We start from the raw sequence: 25,474 nt of genomic DNA, 5'->3' as shown, positions 1-25,474 counted from the left end.
TGTAGCGACCGACATTGTAGCCAGAGATCTCTTGCTCAAACTAGCAACACACGCGTTGTGGGCCACGAAGAGGCAGAGTGCGAGCATGCAGACGGTCGCCAACACTCAGGACTCTTCGTGGCACTCGAGGAAATAGATGCGTGTGAACCGGCAGCCCGCGCGTGACGCAAACGGGGCGGACGGGACGGATGGAGCGGACGGGGCGCTTCTTCGCTGTCAGACAGTGTCGCGGCCAGCGCGATTCGCCCTTCGAGCCGCGGTGTGCCGCGGTGGCCTTTCTGCGCCCACGCCGTCCAGCCGTCCACCCCGTCCGCCCGTCGCGCCCCGCGGCGTGGATACCCCGCGCCTCCAGCCGGCCTCCGGGCCGCGGGGTATCGCGGAGGACGCGCGGAGTGTGTCCGAGAGCTGCCGCACTGCAAAAGGGGTGCGACGGCGCGGCCGACGGGAGGAGGAGAAGGAAAGTCGTCAATTTCATTAACGTAGTATTACTATTTATTATTACAAATATTAATAATATCTTAAAGTATATACAAAATGGGCAATTGAATGTAATAAAACAGTAAAACAATCAAGTGAGACCAAACATAAACTTTGAGCAATAGGGTGAGCTGCTTCCTGCGAAGCTCTGTCAAAGGCCACATTCGAAAATATCACGCCATGCGTCCACCGAAATTTTACAAACCTGTCTAAATTTAACTCGAAATTAATTATCATAAACAAAGGTCCAAACATAACTAACGAGATCTACAAGAGAAAAATGTTAGATGAAAATTAGAGGTGTTCCTGCCATTAACAACCAAGATCTGCCTCGTCGGGAAACGTCAATTTTTTTCCATCCACGCTGCGTTTGTTTACCTTGGTAGTAATATTGAAGGGAGGGGCGCCGACAAACACAAAGTAGTAAATAGTCAACACTTACATCTACATAACAAAATGTGGACATAGAATAAATGTTCAATAAATAACAAATAATTTAATTTAGACCAACAAGTCCTGTGAACCCCAAAGGAACATCTCATAGCACGCCCCATTGCACGACGCGGCAGAGCCGGGCAGAGCGGTTCATCGGTCGAGTGTCGCCGGCGCAGTCTTTGGCATCAAGTGCAAGGGCTGGCCCGGCACGGCACGGCACGGCACGGCACGGCACGGCACGGCCACCGTGGCAAGGCCGGCAAGGGAAGACCAGATGAACCAGCGCAGCGACAAGCACCCGAGGACAACGCCGAGGCCTGCTTGGAAGGTTGCTTTGCCAGTCTAAGCTACTTTCTTATACATTACATTAATTGTAAAAATAAATTAAATCCATATAATCAAGAGAATTGGAAACAATGTCGGCACGGATCCAGGCTTTGAGCACGCCTGTTTGGCGCCATGCACACAAGAGCTGAATACCGCGAGATTTTACATTGACAAGCCCTCACTCATCATTTTTACAGAGACTACCGCACACTGAAATTCGAACGGTGAGACATCTGACCAATTTTCGGCGATAGACAAAATATAAGCGAAAAAGGGCGGTACTCCAATGTGTAACCGGGAAAAGGTCCGACATCAGCCCGACCGGCCCGAAATATTACCCTTTATCGGTGATACATCACCCCTTTTCGTTCATGTATCGAAGTATCACCCGTTTACGGCAAAACATTTTGGTAACGTCCTTTTTCGGTCAGACAATTATGTCTCACCCCTTGAGGGTTTAGATGTCTCACTGTTCCATTTTCAGTGTAGACGTGTGACGCAACGACTACTAAATACAAAAATTCATAACTACTATAAATTAATAAATAAATACACCATAATAATCAGTGGTAGACAACTACCTTCAATTCATAACTATCAACAGCTCATTCAATTGTATTTACTAAATGACACTTTTTCAAGAAAAAAAAAGATATCGTGCTCATTTTAAAACTTTCTCTTAATTTAGAGTAAATATTAGGCCCATAAATATGGCACCACTGATGAGACTTCCAAAACAAACACATAAAATAACAAACAACTTTTTCTGAGCAGGTTCCTAGCACCGTTTCCTAGTTGAGAACAATTATTACAAACAATCACGCAACACTTTCACACCTGAAATAATTTACAGGACTACATTTTTTAAAGTCAACAGTCAACCTCCCGCTCGTGTACACAGTCTTCGAGCTCCCCTCCCGGTGCAGCAAAAAAGGGGACGCGATTATTTACTCCAGCCCATTCTTTCAGGTCATGAAAAGTCCTTAACATGAAATATCACTTTTCACACGGTCAACGATAAATAGATACTATTACTACAAAACGTCTCCGTTCAAGTCCTTAACGAGGCCTTAACTTTCGGCCGTCGGCTTGAGTGGCATCACGTCGCAGCCCACGCACACACACGCAGGCACGCGCACACACATACACACACACACATTCACACCGATGATGTTGAATGGGCGGGTTGCTGGCAGGGTTCACTCACACGGTGCTGATCAAACCCAGTTTTACTACTCGATCCAATATATTGTAGAAAACCAACAATACCAACGAGCCCGCCTTAGGGCACTGCGGCTCTAACAATCTAAATATATTTGGTTTAACTCTCGCGATCTCATACGTGGCGTGATTTGGACAATAGAGCTGCTACAACAGAATTTGTACATAATAAATCTACATTATTATTATCAATATCAGTTTTATCATTATTATTTATGTTTTTGGTTCTTTCAGAATCTACAGACACCATCGTCGCCAGCTTGAGTTTGATCCGGCTACTCTACTCTTTGTACACTTCACTATGAAAGCCTCTCTCGTATGACTTAGATTCCGACCTGAGCGCCACCGCCCGGAGAAGGAAGAGAGAAGGAAGAAGGGGACGAGGACGCCGAGAACGCCGAGGCCACGTCGACGGGACGCCGACCGGGGTACTTCAAATTGCTCTGGGACGGCTTTTATGGGAAATGTGGGCGGCGGTTGGGCTTCGGACCGCACCAACCGTCGCACACATTTCCAGCAGAGCGTCGTCAAGGCTCACAGGCTGCTGTTTGAAGTCCCCTTTGATATCGTTCTGGACGGCCATGGGTGGACAGGAAAGCGGGGAATTGTAAGAAAGCTCGGGCGCATCGTAACAGGCGTAACTCACGCGGCTAGGGGACTTGAACCAGGATGCGAAGCGTGGCGGTGGCCGCCCCCACCTTCAACTTACTGACTGTTCCAGATGAGGGGTGCCACCGGAACGAATTAGAACTAAGTCACTAGAAGACGTTGCTCGGCCACATCTGCGGCGGCCGCGGCGACTCAGAAGCGGGAGTCGCTCGTCTCGTCCACCTTGCTGACGGCGCTCCTGGCCGCCTCGGCGCGGCCCCCGAAGGGCCCGAGGCCGCCCAGGAAGCGCATGGACATCCACGTGGCCAGGGCCTGCATGCCCAGGTGCTGCGACTGCCGCTGCTGCTGCCGGTGCTGCTGCTGTTGCTGCTGCTGCTGCTGCAGCATCTGCTGCGTCTCGCGCTGCACCTGGTAGCGGTACAGCAGGGAGCCCGCCACCAGGGCGGAGACGACGGCGGACACGGCCACGAGCACGAACAGCACGCTGAAGCCCTGCACGGGCAGGCAGATGCCGTACACCACCTGGAGGCGAGGAGGAAGCGTTAGCGACGGGGAGACGGGGGCAGCGCCGGCAGCGCCAAACGCACGGAGGGATGAGCTCACCTCCTCGCGGATGCGGCCCTGGAACACGATCACGGCCTCGGCCTTGGAGTCGGGCGTGAAGGCCAGGTCGGCCTCGCTGATGACGTCGTACAGCCCGCTGACGCCCACGTCCGCGCTGCGGGTGTGCCGGTCGGACACGGCGACGGACCTCCGGCGGCGCGGTGCGGGCGGACGGGGCGCGTTGTTGTCGTCGTCGCGCAGCTCGCGCAGCTCCATCACGGCGTCCGGGTCCAGCTGGCGGGGGCCGTGGGGGAAGCGCTCCACGCCCTCGCGCAGCGACTGCCGGGGTGGCAGCGGCTCCTGGAACGGAATGGGGTCAGTTTACTCACGCACTCACTCCAGGACCACGATGGTGTGCGTCGTCGGCGTCGTCGCTGTCGCCTACCTGGAACGGCCTGGGCAGCACGTCGTGGTGCATGTTGTTGAGGAAGTCCGGTCCCGACGGTGCCGACGCCGCTTGCTGCGAGGGGCCCTGCGAGGGGCCCTGCGAGGGGGTTGCTTGAGAGGGGCCTTGAGATGCCAGGGGTCCTTGCGACGGCTTCGGCGGCCTGGCGGGGCGAGGCGCCTTGTGCGCCGCCGCGGTCGGGACGTCGTGCTCGCCGTCGTGGAGGCCGGCGCTCTCCTCGTTCATCTAGATCATGAGCGAAGCCAGCCTCAGCAAAGATGCCATCGGAAGGGCGTTGCACTGCCCGTTCCTCCGTTGTCGTATGGATCCGCACTGAACCTTTTAAACCCTTCAGGAGGGTCTCCTTTGAGGAGCGGTGTTTGGCGAGATAAACGAAAACGAAAGGGATCGGGCAAGTGAAACACTCCGAGCATTCCACGAACAGAACTGTAGCCAGCTCTGCGTCGTACCTGCACCAGCTCGTCGTAGATGAGGTCGCCGAACAGGTCACCGTTCTCGGCGCTGGCATGCGCGGCCTGGCCCGGGGTCCTGACGGTGCCGCTGGGGCCGCCCGGCGTGTACACTGGGTGCGGCGAGGCCGCCGTCGGCACGTCCTTCCTCTCCAGGGGGCCGTACAGGCCGGCGTCGTGGCCGAGGCCGCCGAGGCCGCCGCCGAGGCCGTCGCCCAAGCCGCCGCCGAGGAGGGCGTCGTCGTGGCCGTTGAGTCCGTGGTCGGCGGGGCCCTGGCTGTGACCGAGGCCGGCCTGCTGGCAGTGGTCGAGGCAGCCGTGGCGGCAGATCTCAACCTGCGCACACAACGTGGGTCAGCTTTGTGGACAACAAGTGCCGCAGGAACTGGAGCGGCGAGTGACAGGCATTACCCCGCGCCCCGCTGGGTCCTCGACGGTCTCTGGGCCGCGTCATTTTCCCTTTTCTCGGACACAACGGCGCGGGAACACTCACCTTGCACTTGATGTGCACGGACAGGGCGTCGGGGAACTTGAAGGCATGGAAAAAGGCGTAGGTGACGACGGAGGCGCGCTCGTCCGCCGTCCTGGCCTTGAGGAAGCGGGAGATCATCTTCGGCCGCAGTACGCAGCCCTGGTCGTCGGAGAGCTGGATGACGTGGCCGCCGCCGTCCGACGCGGCGCAGGACTTGACTCGCATGTCGAACTCCCCTGCGTGAAGATGGTGCATTGAAATATCCGCTAGAGTGGATTTTTTGCACTGGCAGCGTTGATGGGATCGTTACCTCTGTAGTCGTTGATGGCCACGACGAGGGTGAGCGTGGAGCCGAGGGGCACGATGCCCGACACTGGCGGCGCCCAGGGGCCCTTGCCGTGCTGGATCTCCATCCAGCAGTCCACGTTGTCGCCTGGGGACAGAGTGTTAGAGCGGCTGAGGAGAACGAGCGGCCGCCGACGCGGTGCGCCGACGCGGTACGCCACGGGCGATGCGAAGAACGCTACCTCTGAAGTCCAGCTGAATGACGTCCAGGTCGGCGATCACCATCGGCGGCTTGGACGCCGTCTTCTCGTAGTCGTTGTACCACTCGCAGCGCAGCCGCTTGGCCTCGTCCCACACCTCCAGCAGGTCCTTGTCGTACTGCACCACCACCGTGTTCTCGTAGAACTGGCCGTGCAGGTCGGGCTTGGTGCCGCAGTGCGAGTACGCGATGCGGAACGAGAAGGAGGCCTTGCCCGTGGACGGCGGTACGTACACGCACCTGGGGGCAAGCAGATTACACTCTCTGGCCTGGCGATGCCAAGGGTTTCCGCGAGGTAGCGCCTTCTAGAGTGCGCGATGCGCGACGAACTAAGTTGAACCAACGCGTCTTGTAGGAGACAGGGAGACCGAATGCCAGCAAACGTTCGGACGCATCGGTTGCCCAAAGTCAGCCAAAACACAGTTTGACGAAAGTAAAACTCATTGACTAAACGTTGCGTCACGCGATAACTCACCTGGGGTCGCCGTACTGGCCCTTGGAGGACACGAGCCCCTCGAAGGGCTGCGTGAAGGTGAGGTGCACGTCCATGTGGTCCTTGCCGCACATCACCTCCAGGGACTGGATGGCGGGCATGCCGACGGGCCTCTCCAGCGGCCACATGTCACCGTCCGCCGCGGCGCGCTGCGCGGACACCTGGGGGCAGAGGGAGAGAGGTAAGCAAACTTAGGCAAACAGCGCGCAGGCCCGGCCGGCCGATCCCCTGGCAAGGGCCGCGGGCCGCCGCGGGCAGGTCGTCGACGCGGAGGCGCCGAGGACTCGGAGGCCAGACGACACACTCTCACCTTCGACCCACAAAGCGGCGAGCATTGTCTGCTTGGAATGGCGCATACGAGTGGACCTGCAAACCTGCGGCCTGGGACTGGCCCGCGGCGACGCGCGCCGGCGCGCGGCTCCACGTGGCAGTGTCTCCGTCTCTCTCGCACGGCTGCGGGACGCACCATGAGTGCGAGGGAGACGGAGCGACAAAGGCTCTGTTCGGAATGAGCCTGCGGTGGCGGCGGGGCGGGGCGGGGCGGGGGGGGGGGCGGGGCGGGGCGGGGCGCTGCGGACAGCACCGCACTAATGGCAGCACCGCCCGGCGCCGCCACGCAGCATGCACCATGCTGCACCTGTGCCTGCGGCTGCCGCCTGCGGCTGCCGCCTGCGGCTGCCGCCTGCGGCCTGCTCATCGCCATCGTCAATGCCGACTACACCGGTGCACCGCCGGGAAATCAGCGACTAAACACCAGCCCCTGCTCTACGAGACGACACGACGTTGACTGACTCCTGACTGAACTTCCTTCAAGCGGAAGGAAACAAAAATTCCACAATTATCAAACACAACAAATAATCAGATCTTGCTTTCAATTTGGTTTCACTTCCACTCAAACGGTGATTTGTCAAAATTAACATTTTTGGCCAATGACGCGTTCCCCCATCCGAGTGGTGGGAACGCGAACGTGCAACAGTTGCCGCGAAATAAGGTCGCCGGGGATGTCGCATTCCATTCCTCCAGTGGGGTCGCCCAATGTTGCAGCCGCGGCGAGGCGGCGCGGCGAGGCGCGAGGGGCCGCCGTGACATATTGCCGCCTCGCCTCGCCTCGCCGCCTCGCGGCCGCGAGCCGGGCCCGGCTGCCCGGCAGGTTCATTCATTTAACGACGACCCCCCGGGGAAAGACCACCTGTCCCCCGGCCGCCGCCGGCCCCGCGCGCGCCGTGTGCCGAGGCTAAAATGTAGCCTCTCTCGAGGCGTCGCTGGCTGGCCGCGCCGCCGCGGTCAGCGCTCCAGACTGGACTGGTCGCGACGCCCCCCGCCGCCCCCCGCCGCCCCCCGCCCGCCCCGCCACCCCCCGCCCCGCGCCCCGCCACCCCCCGCCGCGCCGCGAGGGCTGCGACGACGCGAGTAAGAGCCTGCGGGTCTACGGCGGCCAGTCGGTCGGCGCGCCGCTGCCTGCTTAGTGCCCGGCGAGGCCCGGCGCGCCTAGACAGAGAGGCGCGTCAGGCGGCCGACAGAGGGCCGTCAACACGAGGGCGGTCGGGGAGGGCGGTCGGAGAAGGCCGCGGCGAGGGTCGTCGAAAGGCCGCTCAGGGTGGCCTGACGGGAGGCCCGTTGGAGAGGCCCGTCGAGGCTCGTCCCGGGCGGGCCGTCGGGGAAGGCCGTTGCACTAGCTTTCCCCATTCTGCCGCCGTCCCAATCTGTGAAGACAGAACGGAGAAACCGGCGCCTCTTCGGCCACGCCCAGCGCCTTGCCCGCAGCGCCGCGCGCCGTGGACGCACGGGGCAGGCTTTTTAGCAGATGATTTGCTACCTTTGCTTTAAAATATACACCTAATACTACGAGACACAGAGGTGTCAGCTAGCTTTTACTCCAGAGTCCAGAAACGAAGTGCGCGGGCTGCCGGGGCGGGATGGTGAGTCTGTCTGGCTGTGGCTGGCCGCGGCGCAGCCTGCGCGGAATTCAACAATGCTTCCCGGCTAGGCTCAGCCCCGCGGGCGCCCGCGGACCCCGCGCGGCAGGATTTGGAACATTGTTGGGCTATCACGATGAAGCATCCTGAAATAGCACACAGACACACCAACAGTATCATCTGCTTTCATTAACGTTCGTTGAATGAGATTTTTAGCAATGATACCATTGTCACGCACCTTGAAACATATCTAACAAATACTGTCCTGAAGGTGTCAGCGTGTGTTTACTCTGGCGTAGCGCAGAAACCAGCGCGTATCTAACAATATCTAGGGGCTGGCCGCCGGGCGCTGTTTCTGCTGGTGGCTGGCGGTGACCGGGCAGCCTGCGGACAACTGCTCCCTCGTACCGCCTCTCGGCGCACGGCCTCGTTCGTGCAACATTTGACTATTTGGATGCCCATACTCTGAGCCGCCAACGGTCATCGTTTATTAACGGTTGTGGATTTGTTTGCCGTATAGGGCTTTTGGTCTGCCTCATACGTTTTTGATTTGCCGCATACGGTTTTTGTTTGCCGATACGGCTTTTGTCTGCCTCATACGTTTTGATTGCCGCATACGGTTTTTGTTTGCCGTATACGCTTTTGGCTGCCTCATACGGTTTTGATTTGCCCATACGGTTTTGTTTGCGTATACGCTTTTGGTCTGCCTCATACGGTTTTTGATTTGCCGCATACGGTTTTTTGTTTGCCGTATACGGCTTTTGGTCTGCCTCATACGGTTTTTGATTTGCCGCATACGGTTTTTTGTTTGCCGTATACGGCTTTTGGTCTGCCTCATACGGTTTTTGATTTGCCGCATACGGTTTTTTGTTTGCCGTATACGGCTTTTGGTCTGCCTCATACGGTTTTTGATTTGCCGCATACGGTTTTTTGTTTGCCGTATACGGCTTTTGGTCTGCCTCATACGGTTTTTGATTTGCCGCATACGGTTTTTTGTTTGCCGTATACGGCTTTTGGTCTGCCTCATTTTTTTTTTTTTTTTTTTAACGGTTTTGATTTGCCGCATACGGTTTTTTGTTTGCCGTATACGGCTTTTGGTCTGCCTCATACGGGTTTTGATTTGCCGCATACGGTTTTTTGTTTGCCGTATACGGCTTTTGGTCTGCCTCATACGGTTTTTGATTTGCCGCATACGGTTTTTTGTTTGCCGTATACGGCTTTTGGTCTGCCTCATACGGTTTTTGATTTGCCGCATACGGTTTTTTGTTTGCCGTATACGGCTTTTGGTCTGCCTCATACGGTTTTTGATTTGCCGCATACGGTTTTTTGTTTGCCGTATACGGCTTTTGGTCTGCCTCATACGGTTTTTGATTTGCCGCATACGGTTTTTAGCAGATGATACCTTCACCACACTTGAAACATACTTAAAAATACTGTACACATGAAGGTGTCAGCGTGCTTTTACTCTCGAGTCCAGAAACCAATCGCGTATCCTAACAATATAATAGGGGCTGGCCGCCGGGGCGGGCTGGTGTGTCTGGCTGGCTGGCTGGCTGGCGGTGAGGCGCAGCCTGCGCGGACGTCTCAAAGGGTGGGTGACTCGGGCAGACCTCGGCTCTGCTCAGCTCGTGCCGGCTTCGGCGCCAGCTCAGCCTCGTTCGTTGAATGAGATTTTAAGAACTATCTTTGGAATGAGCCCATACTAATGAGCCCAGAAGAAAACCAAACGAGTATCATCTGCTTTCATTAACGTTCGTTGAATGAGATTTTTTCTCGTTTTGCAGTGCAGGCTGACATGTGTCGGGCCCGACACACGATCTTTTGTGGTCCAGCCTAGCGACCCTACTGTAAGGTTTGGTTAGCTTATGTCGGGTTGGGTTAGGTTAGGTGAGGTTAGGTTAGGCTAGATCGGGTTAAGTTAGGTTAGGTTAGGAGGGTTGCTAGTCCAGCCTCTGATAGTGATCCGAAATAGCATACGATCAGTTGTGGTCCAGCCCGTAATGGTAATGGGGGTAGGCAACCCGCACGCGGCCGTGCCCGGCCGTTGCCTACCCGCGCGGCGGCCCGTGAACTTGGCCGGCCCGCGCGGCGCGCGTTCATTGCGAACCGTATTAAGGCCAGAAGGCCACCGCGCAGTGGCACGCCTCTCGCCTCTTCGGTGGTTAGACACCGTCCGCCTCGTCCCGGTAGCGAAGCGGTAGCGAAGCGGTAGCGAAGCGGTAGCGAAGCGGTAGCGAAGCGCGGAGTGGCCGGCAGAGTGCGGCGATGTGTAGCGTGTAGGCACTGCTCTCCCCCCCCCCTTTTCTCGCCACCGATCTGTAAGTAGGCTCACACGCAGGGGCCACATACTTGGCACAGCACCGGATTGCAGTAGCCAATTAATTAGGGGAGGGGAAGAAAATGAGGAAAAATAAAAATCACATCCCGGCACGAGGCGCGGCGCAGCGCGGTGCAGCGCCGGTAAAAATGCGCTATCTCGATATCTGGATGCTTCCGGGCCGAGTGCGTGACGCTGAGGGTGTCGTTCGTTAAGGGCCGAGCGCTATCGCGGCGCCCGCACGCCGCTCGCGCACTCTCCGCCGCGCACTCCGCGCCCCGCACTCTTTGGCCGCGGCGTGGCGGCACGGCACGGCCAGCGACATGTGTAGTGCCACAGGCAGCCGTACTCATGAATTGCCGTGTTTCGGAATGGTAATTGAGTCATTACTTTAATGACTCGGCTGGAGGGGCGTGTGGCGTGTGCGCGCGCGAGTGTTGACGTCCACGTCCCCGCGTCCACGTCGTCGCCGCGGTGCCGGCCGCGCGGCTCGACGCGCTCTTGGCCGTCCGCGCGGTGCCTCGCTACGTGGACGGCGCGGGGACGCTCATGGGCTTGGCTCCGCAAACAAAACGCTGGGGCCGTTGGCCGCTCCGAACGGCGGCGCGGCGAACACACCCCGAACAGGGCACAGGGCGCGGCCACCCTTTGTCCCGGAGCATTCCGCGGCAGCCTGGCTGCGTCCGAGCAGTGCTTCCACCTCTCTGCTCCTCTCGCACTCACGAAGCGTCCCGGAGGCGTGCGAGAGAGGCAGAGGGAAGTGAGCGCTCTGTGCCACGCCCACCGCACTGCCGTCGAGACATGCCGGTCGTGCGCCGCCATGGTGTCCATGGTGTCCGTCACGCGCCGAATGCAAGCCGAATGGTGCAGCGCGCGGCGTCCTGCCCGCGGCTTGGCCGGCGTGGCGCACGAACACGCTAAAACCAAAACCTCTCTCCGACTTCCGAGCGTCGGATTTCCTCTCCTCTTCCTCTTCACTCGACGCGTTTTTGTCCGTCCCGCCAAGCGACGCGCGATGCGGGGTGTATGGGCTGCCCGGTTAGTTTCCGTTGCTCGGACTCGGTTCGTTTGTCAGAGGCACGACGTACGAGACGACCCAAACACACTCACACGCTCACACACACACACACGGACACGCACACTCGGGAACACACACACAGAGTCTCTCTCTCCCCCCCTCTCTCTCTCTCTCTCTCTCTCTCTCTCTCTCCCTCTCTCTCTCTCTCTCTCTCTCTCGCTCTCTCCCTCTCACTCTCTTTCTCTCTCTCTCTCAGACACACACACGCGCGCGTTGTGTTTCGTGTATGAGTTGTGGGCCCGTCCCGGCCCATCCCCGGACCCGGTCGGGAGTTGCAGGGCGGGGCGGGGCGGGGGAAGGGAAGGGAGGGCGTAGAGGGGGCAGGGCCGGCAGGGGGAGTGGGCGAGCACTCAGGTGCGGTAGGTGTTTCCAAACGCAAACCGGCAGGTAGATTCAACGGGATTCTCGGCGGCGCAGGCGGCGCAGCGCAGCGTGGCCGAAGGCAGGGCGGTCGGGGCGAGGGGAAGTGGGGGGGAAGTGGGAGGGGACGGGGCGAGGAACAAGGCGCCATTTCCAGAAATGAATGGAAATCAATTAACCGTCGTCGGGGATTACTACGAGATTACGTTCGCACCGCCGCGGCGCGGCAAGGCAAGGAAAGGGAGCGAAAAGAGGCCCGCTCCTCGCGGCGGCAAGCAGGCGGCAAGCAGGCGAAGCAGGGCGAGCGAGACGACGCCCGGACGCCACCGCCGCCCTGCTCGCCCGATGTCGCTTCATCTAGAGGCCACTCCGCATAGAGTTGCGCAAGGCGTTGCATTGAAATGCCCAAAGACAGTGGGAGCGGCTCGGTGCCGACGGGGCAGGCAAGAGGGCGCCGGCCTGGCGTGGCCTGGCCTGGCCTGGCCGCCGGAACGCGGCCTGAGAACATCACTCCAGCGGGCCGAAAAGGAGGGGGGCCTCGTGCTTCATTATCCCGGATGAGTCACACCGTGCACGTGTCCGACACGTGTCCGACACGTCGCCGACACGTCACGTCCGCGTCAGTCCCACGGCCAGACAGTGCAGGTGACGAGCGCGCCGACGGGGGGTCGTCGCCCACCTTCCCGCCTTCGGCCTCTCGGCTTGGGCGAAGCGGTTTTCGCACGGAGCAAAAAGAGAAACGAATCGAGACGACCGAAACTATGTGCTGCGGTTGATGGCTTTCAGTCACACACGCAATATTTTACTGAAAGAAAATCCTAGTGTCGATGAAAATTCTTTTGGGATCGATGTGGAAATTTAACGCGCACAAAGAAGTTCGATTTAATCAATAATTTTGCAATAATTTAACTCACACAACAATTCTATGTTGTTTTTTTTTCAGTTCTTCTCTGCGGTTTGATTTGAGTTTATTCGGTAAAATGTCGTGCTGTTTTGCTGACCACCTCGAGCGAGGCCAGCTTCGCGTGCTTTCGGTGACAACAATCGACTGGGGACCGTGGAAACGGCACTAGAAAACGCACAGCGGCGGTAAGAGCCACCAAAGACTGCTGTAAAAACAGCGTTAGCTCTCGAAATGGACCAAAATGGTCGCAAAGACCGGCGAATCGTAAATTTTCTCCTCGCCTCCAGGACAGTGTCGTGACCGCGACCAGCGTGACGCTTTCGCGCCGAAACCTGGCGCCGCGCCGCCGGTCCAAATCTTGATTTTTCGCGCCGAAACGCCGCAAAGCGCGGCGGCCCCGCAGCAAAAAAGGGCGCCGGGCGCGGAACGCGGCGTGCAAGCCGCGGCAGACGTCTAGACGTCACGTCCGGGAAGTAGGCCGAACCTCGGGCCGAACACGATCATTAGGGGGAAGGGAATAAAGAGCGAACCGGCGAAACCCTTCGGCCAGGCAGCCCGCCCGCAGCCCGCCAGTGCGCACGAGGGTCCCCGTTGGCCGCTACCTGCTCGCCCTGCACGCCACCATCGCGCCACGCTCAAGTGGAGCATTACGAGGCGGGGCGGGGCGGACACGCCCTGTCCACAAGGCCAGGGCCACGGTCAGGGCCACGGACATGGCCACGGCCACGACGGACGCTGGAGGTCGCGCGGCTGGCTCCAGGGATATAGCGCGATGAAAGAAAGTGGTTTGCGTTCCAAGGCCCCACCACGCCTTCTATTGTGACATGACTGACTCACTCACACACACACAGGGTCACACACACACGCGGCGACCTTCTAGATGAAAGGCGTCCCGAGCGGGATACTTCTATATGGAGAACCACGGCGCGACAACTTTCGTTGGCCTTTCGTGCGATTCCGGGCTGGCGGGGCTGGCCCGGGCCCGGACTTGGGGGCTTGGGGCGCATCCATCAGACCATCAGGCACCGAGCCGCTCTCTCAGACGCCACCGATAACTCCGGGAGTCGTTTTCGTCGCTCTGTCTCTCTCGCACCTACACGGGACGCCCTATGAGTGCGAAAGAGACGGCGCGACAAAAACGACTCTTCGGAATCCCGGCGGCAGGTCCGTGACGTGCTTTCGGGACGCGCATGCTGTGCAGCGCCTGGCCTGGCACTGGCAGTGCACTGGCAGTGCCGCGGCCGGAACACGCCGGAACCGCCGACCAGTTCGCTGTCGCTGCCGCGACTCCGCGACCCAATTACCGAGGTGTCACGTCGCGGCTCTGGCTCCGAGTAGTCTGCAAGCCTGCACTGCGGGGCCTGCACTGCGGGACCTGCGCCGACTCTACGACACGGCGCCGCGCCGCCGTACCTCACGCAGACCACTCCACGCCACGACGCGCCACGCCGGCAGGCCGCTGACACGATTTGGGAAATGAGTCCGCCTCATTAGATTGGCTGGCGGTGGCCGCGCGCAGCAGCAGCGAGGTTAGGTTTCAGGCACGGAAAGTCATTGGCTGAGCGATAGCGAAGCCCTTGCCGTGTTTGGGCGCTCCGAAAAGTGACTGGTCGTGCGTCTGTCTGTCTGTCTGTCTCTCTGTATGTAATCACTCACGTTTCTCAGCAACTACTGAACGAATAGTATCCAAATTTCACACCTGATGTCACCTAAACATCCTACAGGGGGAGTTTATCTCAGATTAACAATTATCATCGTTTGAAATATTCAAAACATCATTTTGAAGTAGGTAATTAGCGTGTTTAGGTTGGTAGCAGCGTGTCGCTTACCAATTTCTCATACCGGCTGCCGCGCTTGCAAGCCGTCTGCAAGACGGGACGGCACTTATGCAAATAAACAAACTAAAGAGCAAAGGGGTTCTCAAATAGGTACTGAGATAGTTTTTTAACATTCTAGAATGATTGAAACCCTTCCGGGGTGTCAACAGAGGAAAATACGGAAACTAAATGTGAGAATGGTTTACGTGTTTCGTTCCCCTCTTCCCCCGTCACAGGGGAACAGGTCAGTGCATTGAGTGTAGTTGTGGATTGTAAATACAATGTTTTCTTTGCCTTTGTGTGCATCTACTGATTTTATTCTCTCTGATACTATCCTAATTTTTAAATTTCATAGTAAATCAAATCAGGTAAATGCATGAATAACTTCTGTTGAAATTAGAAGACATGTTAATTGTCTTGGTTTGTCTCGGGGAAATGACACTCTATTGCAATGCTGCAAGCTAACATCAATATTCTAGTACTTACATCTATTGATTAAAAGAATCCATAAATAGATGTATTTTGTGCAATAAATAATCCATATATTTAGTGCTAACAGATTTTGAACTGATATTGGGTTCAATCAGACGATTCAGGTTTTGAGCGGTGGGTGACTTGGTAATTGCTTTTAATGGGACGATTCCTTTCACTTCACCAAAGCTTGTGTCCGACAACTGGAACCAAGTATTGATAATGATTTAAAAGCTGGCTTTCTGAATGTAAGCCCAATGTTAAGACTATACTGTATTCTTTTACTCTAAAGATAAAATATCACGAGGCATGAATAAGGTAAATTAAGTTGGCGTATTAGCAACAAGTGGCCTCTGCATTTGACTTCATGAGACGATTCACTGAATTTGACAAAACTTGTTCTCCGTCGAATGCTTCAGATCAGCCTGCCCTAAACTGAGTCACTTAATAAAAACTATGATTACATATTCCAGTCTATATTGTTTAATTCACTGGTTTTAAATGAAAGAATGACAAAAGGCTTCTCAAATATAACTAATAAATTTGTGAATTCATTAGTTTGAAGAAAAAGATGTATCGAATAGTGAGTCAAGCAGACGAGTAGCTAATTAAGCGATTCAATGCTGGCAATGGAATGTTACTCGACTGAAGGAATCGCATTGGTGTGGCATTTGAGTATTGGTGACGACAAAGGGTGATCCATGAAGACCAACCCAGACCCATTCTTTACCCATTACTGATCAATTTGATATCAATATTTTTCAATCGAATCTCATATTGATTCTTGGAGTTTTGGGAGTGCTGATTATGAAAACCACTTCCATCTCTACTCCAGACTTATATTTTCATCTCAAATTAGGTCATTTGGGACCAAAATTTTCAGGTCGAGTTTTATATTGTTTCCTGCAGTGTTTGATGAGCTGAACTCAAAAATAACTTCCAAATTTTTCCCAGACTCACGCCTTACCCAATTTTGACCAAATTTGGACCAAAATTTTTGAATTGAGTTTGATGTTGATCCCAACAGTTTTTTGTGTGCTGATGACGAAAATCTCCTCCATTTCGACTCCAGACTTATATTTTTATCCCAAATTAGGTCATTTTGGACCAAAATTTTCAAATCAAGTTTTTTTATTGTTTCCTGCAGTTTTTGATGCGCTGAGCTCAAAAATGACTTCCAAATTTTTCTCAGACTCACGCATTACCGAATTTTGACCAATTTTGGACCAAAATTTTGGAATCGAGTTTGACGTTGATCCCAACAGTTTTTTGTGTGCTGATAACAAAAATCACTCCCATTTATACCCCAGACCTACATTTCACTCAACATGAGCCCACAAGCTGCAGTCCGAAGTGCACAAATTCGCATCGCTCAGCCACACTACGCGCCCACACAAAACGGCGCGTACCCCTAGTTAACGCCCCCAAAAAGGCGCGATTTGCCAGCGGCATGTCCGAGGCAATGTCCTGCTTCGTGAGAGTCCTCCGGGACGCCCTGTGAGTGCGAGAGAGACAGCGTGTCGGAAGCACGCTGCTAAGTTAGAGGCGCTATGCATTGCACGTCGCAGCGGCACGCCGGCGCCAGCGAAGGGAGACGCTTTTCGGGGCGTCAGTTTTTTTGCAGTTGATTGGTCATGGAGTCCACGACCTGGCCGGCAGCAGGGAAGGCACAGCCCGCGAGACCGAACGGCCGAACCTAGCCGGGGCCAACATTAGCACACGTATACGCAGCTCAAGTGCCGTTGGGGCCGCCGAGCGCGGCGGAGCGAGGGAGGGGGAAGTCCCAGCTGATCCGGGCTGCGGGGCTGCGGGAGGGGGGGGGGAGCATCCTTGTCCCCGAGATGCTGATACAGCAGCTTTCTCCTGGCCGCCGCTGGCCGCCGCTGGCCGCGCTGCCCGCTGGCTCTGCTCGCAGCCACTGTCGCCGAGGCCAAAGCCAGGCCACGCCAGGCTAAAGCCCGAATCATCTCTCCGCATCGACACTCGGCGCCGGGTCGCGGCGTCCAAGTCTTTGCGGGACTATTGGGAGGAGCAGGGAGCCAAGCCGGGCAGGGCAGGCGGGCGCGCGACGCCACCGGCCGCCACCGGGCCGACATTCCCCGGGTGCCGCGCGTGCACTGCGAAAAACACACTCACCAGGGCGACGAGGAGGACGAGCAGGGCGAGCAGACCCCACGGCAGCGCCCAGGCCCGGGCCGGCCGCCGCCTCACGCAGGGCACGCAGGGCGCGCAGGGCCGGCAGTCGGAGTCCACGGCGGGGTCCACGTCGGGGTCCACGGCGGGGTCCATGGCGGAGTCCATGGCTCTCGGGACGCGCGGGGGCGGTGGCGCCAGCAAGGGCCGCTCCGGACCCATCTCGGAGAACCTGCAAGCGGAGGAAGGTACATTAGCTGACAATCCTGCACAGCGGCACAGTGCTTCGGCGCGCTCTGCCTCCCTCGCAGCCCTCCGGGACGCCGCAGCGCGCCGCAGCGTGCGACAGGGACAGAGTGGCGGGGAACTCGCTCCGCAGTCGCAAGAGAGACAGGGACAGTGGTACTTGTTGACGGGGTGGCCGTAAGCTGACTCCGAACAGTCGTGCTTCGTCGCTCGCTCACCGGGCGCCTCGTAGGAGTGCGAGAGAGACAGAGCGACAGCAGCGCTACTAGTAGGAATCAAACTGCACTAGTCAGCCACTCCCAAAATAAAGTTTCATTGATGCAACAAAATTACTGTAAAACGCAATGGAAAATCAATTCTCTTGATTTCAAAAAGAAAGTTGTAAATTCTTTCGGAAGAAATTTGGCTGAACTAATGCGGCCTTCCGGTGGCGCGTGGGTTTGATTGGGCCGATCGGTTCCATTCTGAGGATTCCGAGGCGGCCCGGCCCGCTAATAAAGTGTAGTGTAGGGGCGCCGCCAAGGAGCACCGCGGCGAGGCACCGCGGCCAGAAAGTCTAGCGCGGCCTATTTTATTCGCCGCCATCATTTTTTACGGCCGCATCCCAGCGGGCTGATTCCGAACAGTGGCTCCGTTCTCTCGCACCCCTGCGCGACGCCCCAGAGCGCGAGAGAGACAAGACGTCGCCTGCAGTCCATGAGAGCTCATTATTCCCGCGCGATGTTCGGACGCTTTTCGGCCGCGCGTTCGCCTCCCGCATAAACAACGGCCTCGCACTCGCGGGGCGCGGCGCGGTGGCGCGGCGGTCGGAGAACTGCCTACATTCAGGGACGCGCCTGCACAAGTCTGCACGAGATTGTTTTTAACCGTCTCGAACTTAAAACTATGATGTGAAACCCAAATCAACACGTTCGGTTTCGTGTTTTCTTAATTATTGTCTCCGGCCTCGCGGGATGCCTCATGAGTGCGAGGGAGACAGAGCGAATGTTCGGGATCAGCGTGCAGAACCAGTCGACCGGAGCGCCGGCCGGTCGAGTGGAGGGTTCCGTTTCACGTTGCCACGTTGGGCCGCTCATATCGCGGAGGACCTGCCGCTGCCATCCGCGATGCGATGGGGCGATGGGGCGATGGGGCTGGGGCGAGACGCGGGGCAGGACGACACGGGCACGCTGCCGGCCCTGCCAAGGCACTGCCAAAGGCCCTGCCGCCCGGGCGGTTTGGTTTCGACATAAACGGGTCAAATTATAGACCCTGCCGGCCTGGCTGCCGGCCTGGCTGCCGGCCTGGCGGTGCCGCGTGGCGTGCGGCCCCGTCACACGTCTTGTATAAACAGTGTTACGGCAGCCGGCCAGGAGGACGCGCTCTCCGGCCGGGGCGCGGCTGGCTGCCGGGGCTGGCGGGGCCCGCCGGCTGCTGGCGGCTGGTATGCAGAACCGTGCCCAGTGGGGCAGGCCGGGCAGGGCAGGGCGGGTAGGTCCCGGACAGGGCGGCGTCCTCGGCGGCCGCGCGACGCGGTGAGAGTGCCGAGCCTGGGCGAGCTTGGGCGAGCCGCTGCAGTGCACGGTCACGGCCAAGCCGCGTGCCCGGCCCGGCCCATGAAGGCCAGGCTCATGAAGACCCGGCCAGGCCGGAGAGAGAGAGAGAGAGATGTCGCTACTCACGGCCTCACGGACGAGGATGGCTGGGTGGCCGCGGGCTGGCCGTGGCGGGGCTGGCCTCAGCCTCAGCACCCCATGGCGCGGACGGCGCGGACGGCGCGGATGGCGCCGACAGCGCGGACCTGCAACACGCCGAGCAGAGCACTGTGAGTTAACGGGACGGCAGGGCGGCAGCGTTGGCGCGAGCGTTGTCCAGCAATCACAAAGCTGGAAGACCTAACTCGCAGACAGACACTAGTACTACTACGCAGTACAAAGGCGGCACAGGCCACTATCCTAATTTAGGACTTCGAACTCCTGCACGTATCTGCCAGTCGGATTTTGTTTCAAAGCCTCCACCGTTCAACCTATTCTAATAGTAAACTGCAAAGGCTGAGGAGGCACAACTAGTTGTTCCCACGGATTTAAGTCTACTCAAATTTTGTTGCTCGCCAGCTTCTTTAGACATTTTAGAAGGCCCACATCATGGAAACAAGGAAAACATTTTTTAAAAAATAACTGAACCAAAACAATAAAAATTCAGAAATTTTGCGATCAACAGAGAATTTACGAGCATATTCCTAATAACATTCACACCAGTGGGTCGCGTGCTCATTTCCATTCGCGGCCTCATCAGGGAAAACGAGCCGCGACGGCCCAACAATGCTACGTGATTTATGTACATCAAGACACACACACACACACACATGCACAACACTGCAAAGCACTGCACAGTGCGCGCGCTTCGACTCTCACACACTCACATACAAACACACACACACACACAATTTCAATTCACCGCTAAACGCCTGATTGTCTAGCGGAGCATATACCCACGGTACGTAACCGGGTGAGTAATACTCAGTTTGCACTTCATCCCGCGATGAGGGGGAGGGAGGGGGCGGCACAGTCTGGAGGAATGTAAATAGCCTGAGAACACTGGCAACAATCAAACAAAAGAAAGGGAAGGCGCCCCGCTTCGCCATGCTTGCTGCGGCACTGTTCTGTTCCGGCCGTTCTCACAGCATTACCGCCGCCGCGGCGCGCCACCGCTATCGAGCGAGCTATCGAGCTATCGAGCGGCATTCAGGTGCGGATCCAGGGAGGGGAGGAGGAAGTCCCCCCACCCCTCCCCTTTTCCGTGGAGTCGGCGAAGCCACCCGGAAGGTAGGCAAAAAGTCGGACTGTGCACTTGAAAGTAGGCAATCGTGGAGTCCGAACTTAAACTTTGAGAGGCTGGACCACAATTGATCGTCTGCCGGTCGGCGTTCGCAGATCTTCCTCCTGTTCAGCAAGTCTGATTCCGGAGCAGCTTGTCTCGCTCGCACACCCAAACGTGCCCAAACTGGACGCCCTCTGAGGGAGAGAGAGAGAGAGAGAGAGAGAGAGAGAGGAGAGAGAGAGAGAGAGAGAGAGAGGGAGAGACCTGCTGTTTGGACTCAGTACTAGTAGCTCCTTGAAGGGGCCGCGGAGCGCGCGCGCTTCCTTAATTTTTTTTGGCCGCGTTTTCGCCTCGTTGGTCTGGGCGTCAGCGTGACGCAACCGTGACAAGGCGTGACATTGGCGCGACACAGGCGTGACACAGGCGTGACACAGGCGTGACACGGGCACTACTCAAGCGCATCGGGCCCGAAAGAGAAAAACCATAGCATTTGCTGCTCCCTGCTGGAGACCAATTAGTCGACGGTTTGTGTCGTCTGCAGGCCTGCCGCGTGGCCCGGCAGCTCAGCTCCACAATCCACACTCAGATTGATGGTGTCTCTCGAGCGGACAAGGTTTCTAACAAGGTTCATCCGTTCACTGAGTCCCTGGTCCTCATTGGTGTCATCGGGGCACTCCAAACGATAGCGAAAAAGAAAATTATGTATGCGTCCCGGCAGGAATTTTCACAATACATACAGGGCACTCCATGGAGTGCCTCGCAGGACAGCCCGAAACAACCCAGCAGCAGAACACTCCCAAAATGCTAGACTCGGAAAGCTTAGCAGATTATGCTAATGTTGTGCTGCTAACCTTCAGGATCTTTGGTGACCGCTGTCTGTCCATTTCGCGAAGTAATGCCTGAAAAGTCAGGTTGGCGTTGTTTCGGGTTTTTGATCTTGTTTGCCTGACTGGTCCTTTAAACCCGGACAAAGTTTTTACCGGGTACGAGATAAGGGAGACCTGTGCGCCTGCACTTCGCACTGGAAAGAAACGAACACACAGAGGGTCCCTGGCACCACATCAGATAAAAGTTAAAATGAGGTGCAGCCTCGAGTTTTGTTTCTGCGTGTGGTCAGACCAGACTGGTCGGCGCTCGGGGTCTCGGGAAAGCTGCGCGCCTGCTGTCGCTTTGAATTTTGACGTGGAGTAAGAATGCAGGCGGGGCGAGGCAGCAAGGCAGGCAGGCGTGTGTGACGCCGGTGTGTACACAACGGGACCGCACAGCAGACACCGCACACACGCATTGATTATCGAGCGCACAGCCTGCAGAGTCCGGCACGGCCCGGCACGGCCGACAGCGGCGAGGAATACGTTAATGGAGCCTCGCCGTTCCGCTGGAAAAACTGTCCACAAACAGGCTGCTTTTCGCTAAAATTCTCACAAAAACGCGTGTTTTTGAAATTTTTGCAACGTGGTTTTAATGCCGCTTTGTGAAGAATTTTAATAATCACCCCGAATCACGGTTAAAGCTAATCGCGTCGAAAGAGACGGGCCTGTATGAGAGAACCCACTTCGTTGTGACGTACACTTGATTTTGACAGGCTCGTTCCACCAGAAGCCGGCGTCGCAACCCTTGGCGCGCCGCCTTCAAATTCGGGCGCGTCCTCGCGGTCGTCGCGGTCCTCGCGGGGCACCGGCAACACCGCCGGCCGTCCTCCGGCTTCGTCACGGCCACGGCCATCTCCACGTGAGGTGGGCGCGGCGGCGGAGCGGCGGCGCGGCTGGAAGGAAGGAGGGCTGGAAGGCTGGAAGGCAGGCTGGACCGGGCCGGGCGCCGTAGCCGCCTGGCCGTGCCGCGCCGCGCCGCGCATGCCTCCTGGTTCCGCCCCACTTCCAGCATGCTTCCAGCCGGCACGCGGGGGTCCGCGGGGTCCGCGGGGCAGAGACAGGTTGCCGGGGAGGGGGCAGGGGCAGGGGGGTATTGCCCAGGAGGCCGAGACGCGCGGTCCGGGCCCGCACGGCGGAGGCACGCCGGCCACGGCCACGGCAGTGCAGCCAAGCCAGCGAGCGCAGCGCGATGCAGTAGGCATGGCCGCGGAGCATTGATGTCTGCAGGTCTTGCAGCACATGGCCGTGCCGCCGTGCCGCCGTGCCCCGGCACCGTGTCGTGGCCGCCGTGGCCGCCGTGCCCGTTGTCTGAGCACGCTGGCCTGGAACATCACGCCAGCCAACGAGCGCGGCGTGAGGACCGCCGGCACCGCGCGGCACCGCGCCGCAACGCCAAGCACGGCGTCGTAAGAGCACCGCACAGTACCGAGCGCCGCACACTCGGCCGCTAGGCCAGCAGGGGGCCAAGCTACGCGAAGCCAGGAGCCAAGCGGCGTCTGCCTAACCCCATGCAGGGTGACGGACTGCGGCGAAGGAGGCGCGGAGGTCGGACCAACCTGTCGGCGGCGACAGCAGCCCTCCGCACTGAACGTCATCATCATCGCTGGATGGGCCTGTAAACAGGACGTCGCGCCCGAACAATCCCTGACGGCGGCATTAGAACGCAGTCAGGCCTGACACATCCCAACAGGATTAAGTGAAATCGACTAAAAGGGGCCCGATTCTCGCACACCTTGCTGTAATGGACACCTCGAGGTGTTTGGGCCCGGTGGCCGGCAGGCCGACAGGCCGACAGCACGGCAGCAGATGATCCCGGCGTAAGCCCCTCGAGTCGCCGAGGCGGCAATTCACTTTGGGGCGTGTCGCGTCGCTGCGCCGCTCGGCTGGAGAGGAGTCCGCGACGAGCACCGCCCGCCTCGCCCGCCTCGCCCGCCAGCCGGCATGGATCCTTTGAGACAGCTGCACACTGACGCGCACCAAATCGACACAAAACACTTTTACTTTCCCCCTTTCACTGGGCTGGCTCGGCCTGGCTGGGCTGGGCGGCCCCGGGCACTGCCCTGCGCGCCCGGTGACAGTGGCAGTGACACGGTGCGGGGCGCGGCACGGCGCGGCGGGGCGTCCCGAGCGGGTTTCACTCCAAAACGCGCTCAGTCCGCGCTCGGCAAAGCAAACGCCACAAACGCCGCACCGATTGTTCTATCGGTCCCATTTGTCGACATGGCTTTGTTCGCCGCTCCGCCGCGGGACGTGAGAAGAACGCGTTGTAAAACAGAAATGGCTCGGCGCGCGGGGCAGGCGAGCGGCGCGCGCGCCATCGGGAACCATCGGGAACCATCGGAAGGAGAGAAAAGATTGGCGTCATTTTATTTATTTTTATTTCATTTTTTCCGTTTTAGTGCTGACACACTTCGACGGCGCGGTGGCCTCCATCTCGCCGCCCCGCAGCACTGCCCCGCATCGCCCCGCCGGCAATTAAAAAGCTTAAAGAGGATGCGTGCGGCCGATCTAGATTTTGAGGCGTTCATTACCACGGGCGATACGAGAGGCAGCGCGCAGCCCGCGCAGACCGCGCAGCGTGTTCCGTTCACGGGCCGCGGGGTGCCGGCAGCCCCGCCAGGCCCCAGCCCCGCCAGGCCCCCCAGCCCCGCCAGGCCCCAGCCCCGCCAGGCCCCAGCCCCGCCAGGCCCCAGCCCCGCCAGGCCCCAGCCCCGCCAGGCCCCAGCCCCGCCAGGCCCCAGCCCCGCCAGGCCCCAGCCCCGCCAGGCCCCAGCCCCGCCAGGCCCCAGCCCCGCCAGGCCCCAGCCCCGCCAGGCCCCAGCCCCGCCAGGCCCCAGCCCCGCCAGGCCCCAGCCCCCCAGGCCCCAGCCCCGCCAGGCCGCCAGGGTGCGGCGCGCAAGTAGGGTGAGCGAGGGGGAAACAGCTTCCCACATTCATTGTACAAAATTTGACCACATTCCACATTCAGGTGGCAAAAACGCCTGTAAGTAGGCAACATGTGTGGCAAAAACGCCAGAAATCTTGCACATTCTTGCACATTCACACAATCATTGTACACCAAATTTTACAGTGGGTCATGGGGCGCCACAAGGACCGATGATCAAACCGGCCCGCGCTTTGAATTTTAACTAGAGCGACAGGAAGAAAAAAAGTAAGGTTTGGCGCAGTTTATGTTTTTCACAGTGTGGGCGCGTGCGCGTCCCCGAGAGGCCATATTGCGACGCTCCTCACGGACTGCAGCGAGTACATAAAGTGCTCCGAGAGCGGCGTGCGTCGACTGGCTGGCAGACGGGGCGGGGCGGGGCGGGGCGGGGCGATTAAAGTCGATTTGATTTGCCAACGAGCCTCCTTGATATGCACGTAAACCCGCTCATCTCAGGCCATTATTCAGGTGAGAGAAACTACGCGCCACACACACATACACAGACACAGACACACACACACACACACACAGACGCGTACACCACACGGTGGCCCAGGCCGGAATGCGCGGGCCCGGCACACTGAAAGGACATTGAAGCGCCGCTATTGGCCGACCCGGTAATCCGAGGCCCCGCAGAATGTGTGTAATCAGTGGTCAGGGACGGCAGCGCGTCTGGCCGGTCTGCCCCGCCCGAGCACTTCCAAACTTTGACTTCTTTGCGCCGCAGGTTCGCCGAGTCGCTTGCAAGCCAGTGTACCCGCCGCCGCCGTGCCTGCCGTGCCGCTCCCGGATGGAGATGCGCGAGACGACGCACAGAATAATAAGATCACTGGAGGGACAGGACAGGGCCGGCGGGGCAGTGAAAGCACGGCGAAGCACGGCCACGCCTCGCCGTCTTCTCGCTGTGACACACTGGAGGCACCGCGAGGCACCGCGAGGCACCGCGAGGCACCGCGAAGCGCAGAGAGGCACTTCACTTGACGTAATTAAGGCAGACCTGCCCCGCGCGGCCCAGCGCCTGCCGTCTGCCCCGCGTTTTCATTCTGCCCGTTTTCTCCCACCGTTACGACACGTCCTGGCGCGGCTCGGCGCGGCGCAGCGCCCCAGCGACACTTCCAGTGTCCCCTCCGGACTCCGGGCGGCTCATCGGGCTGGGAAGCGCGGTGCTGGCGGTGCTATGGGGGAGGTCAGGGAAGACAAAAGCCTCACGACTTTCGACGCGAGTTCCCTCGGTTTTTTTCTAGTGGACCATGTTTCTGTAGGTTTTCCACAAAGTGTGATACTCAAGGGGCTTTTCGTCCCTCGGAAAATGTTCTTGTGGAGAGAATCCCGTTGACATAATGAAAAATTCGCTTCGCTCGAGAGCAATGAAAGGAGTCACTCCAAGGCAAGAAGCTGCTTTTCTGGGTACCCTTCAATGATCGGAGCTGTCTTCCACGAGTAAGCGTTGGGCCCGGTTTGTCGCGGGCCCCAGGCGTGCAGGTGTGTGGCCGGCACCGGCCGCGGCCCAGAGGTTGAGTGGTACAGTACCACAGTACGCAGTACCCACGCGGCCCCGTCTAGACGGTAATCCGACGTAAGGGGCGGCAAGGCGCGCGTGGAGGA

At 58.4% G+C, this 25,474-nt stretch overlaps 1 protein-coding gene across 1 annotated transcript; it reads right to left on the bottom strand.

Moving 5' to 3' along the window:
* Window positions 1-474: 474 nt before the first annotated feature.
* Window positions 475-17,064, bottom strand: LOC117650293. Its single transcript, XM_034393603.1, has 9 exons — window positions 17,036-17,064; window positions 6,019-6,197; window positions 5,527-5,783; window positions 5,310-5,432; window positions 5,021-5,235; window positions 4,528-4,863; window positions 4,058-4,303; window positions 3,673-3,972; window positions 475-3,591 (listed from the first exon to the last, which is right to left on the bottom strand). Exons 2-9 carry the CDS (start codon window positions 6,162-6,164, stop codon window positions 3,262-3,264), a joined length of 1,953 nt encoding a protein of 650 aa, XP_034249494.1. The 5' UTR covers window positions 6,165-6,197; window positions 17,036-17,064; the 3' UTR covers window positions 475-3,261.
* Window positions 17,065-25,474: the final 8,410 nt, after the last annotated feature.

Source organism: Thrips palmi, unplaced genomic scaffold (genome assembly GCF_012932325.1).
Source record: "Thrips palmi isolate BJ-2018 unplaced genomic scaffold, TpBJ-2018v1 HiC_scaffold_5, whole genome shotgun sequence".
Lineage (NCBI taxonomy): Eukaryota > Metazoa > Arthropoda > Insecta > Thysanoptera > Thripidae > Thrips > Thrips palmi.
The sequence above is the reverse complement of the archived record's forward strand: the minus strand, read 5'-3'. Positions and strand labels throughout refer to the sequence as shown.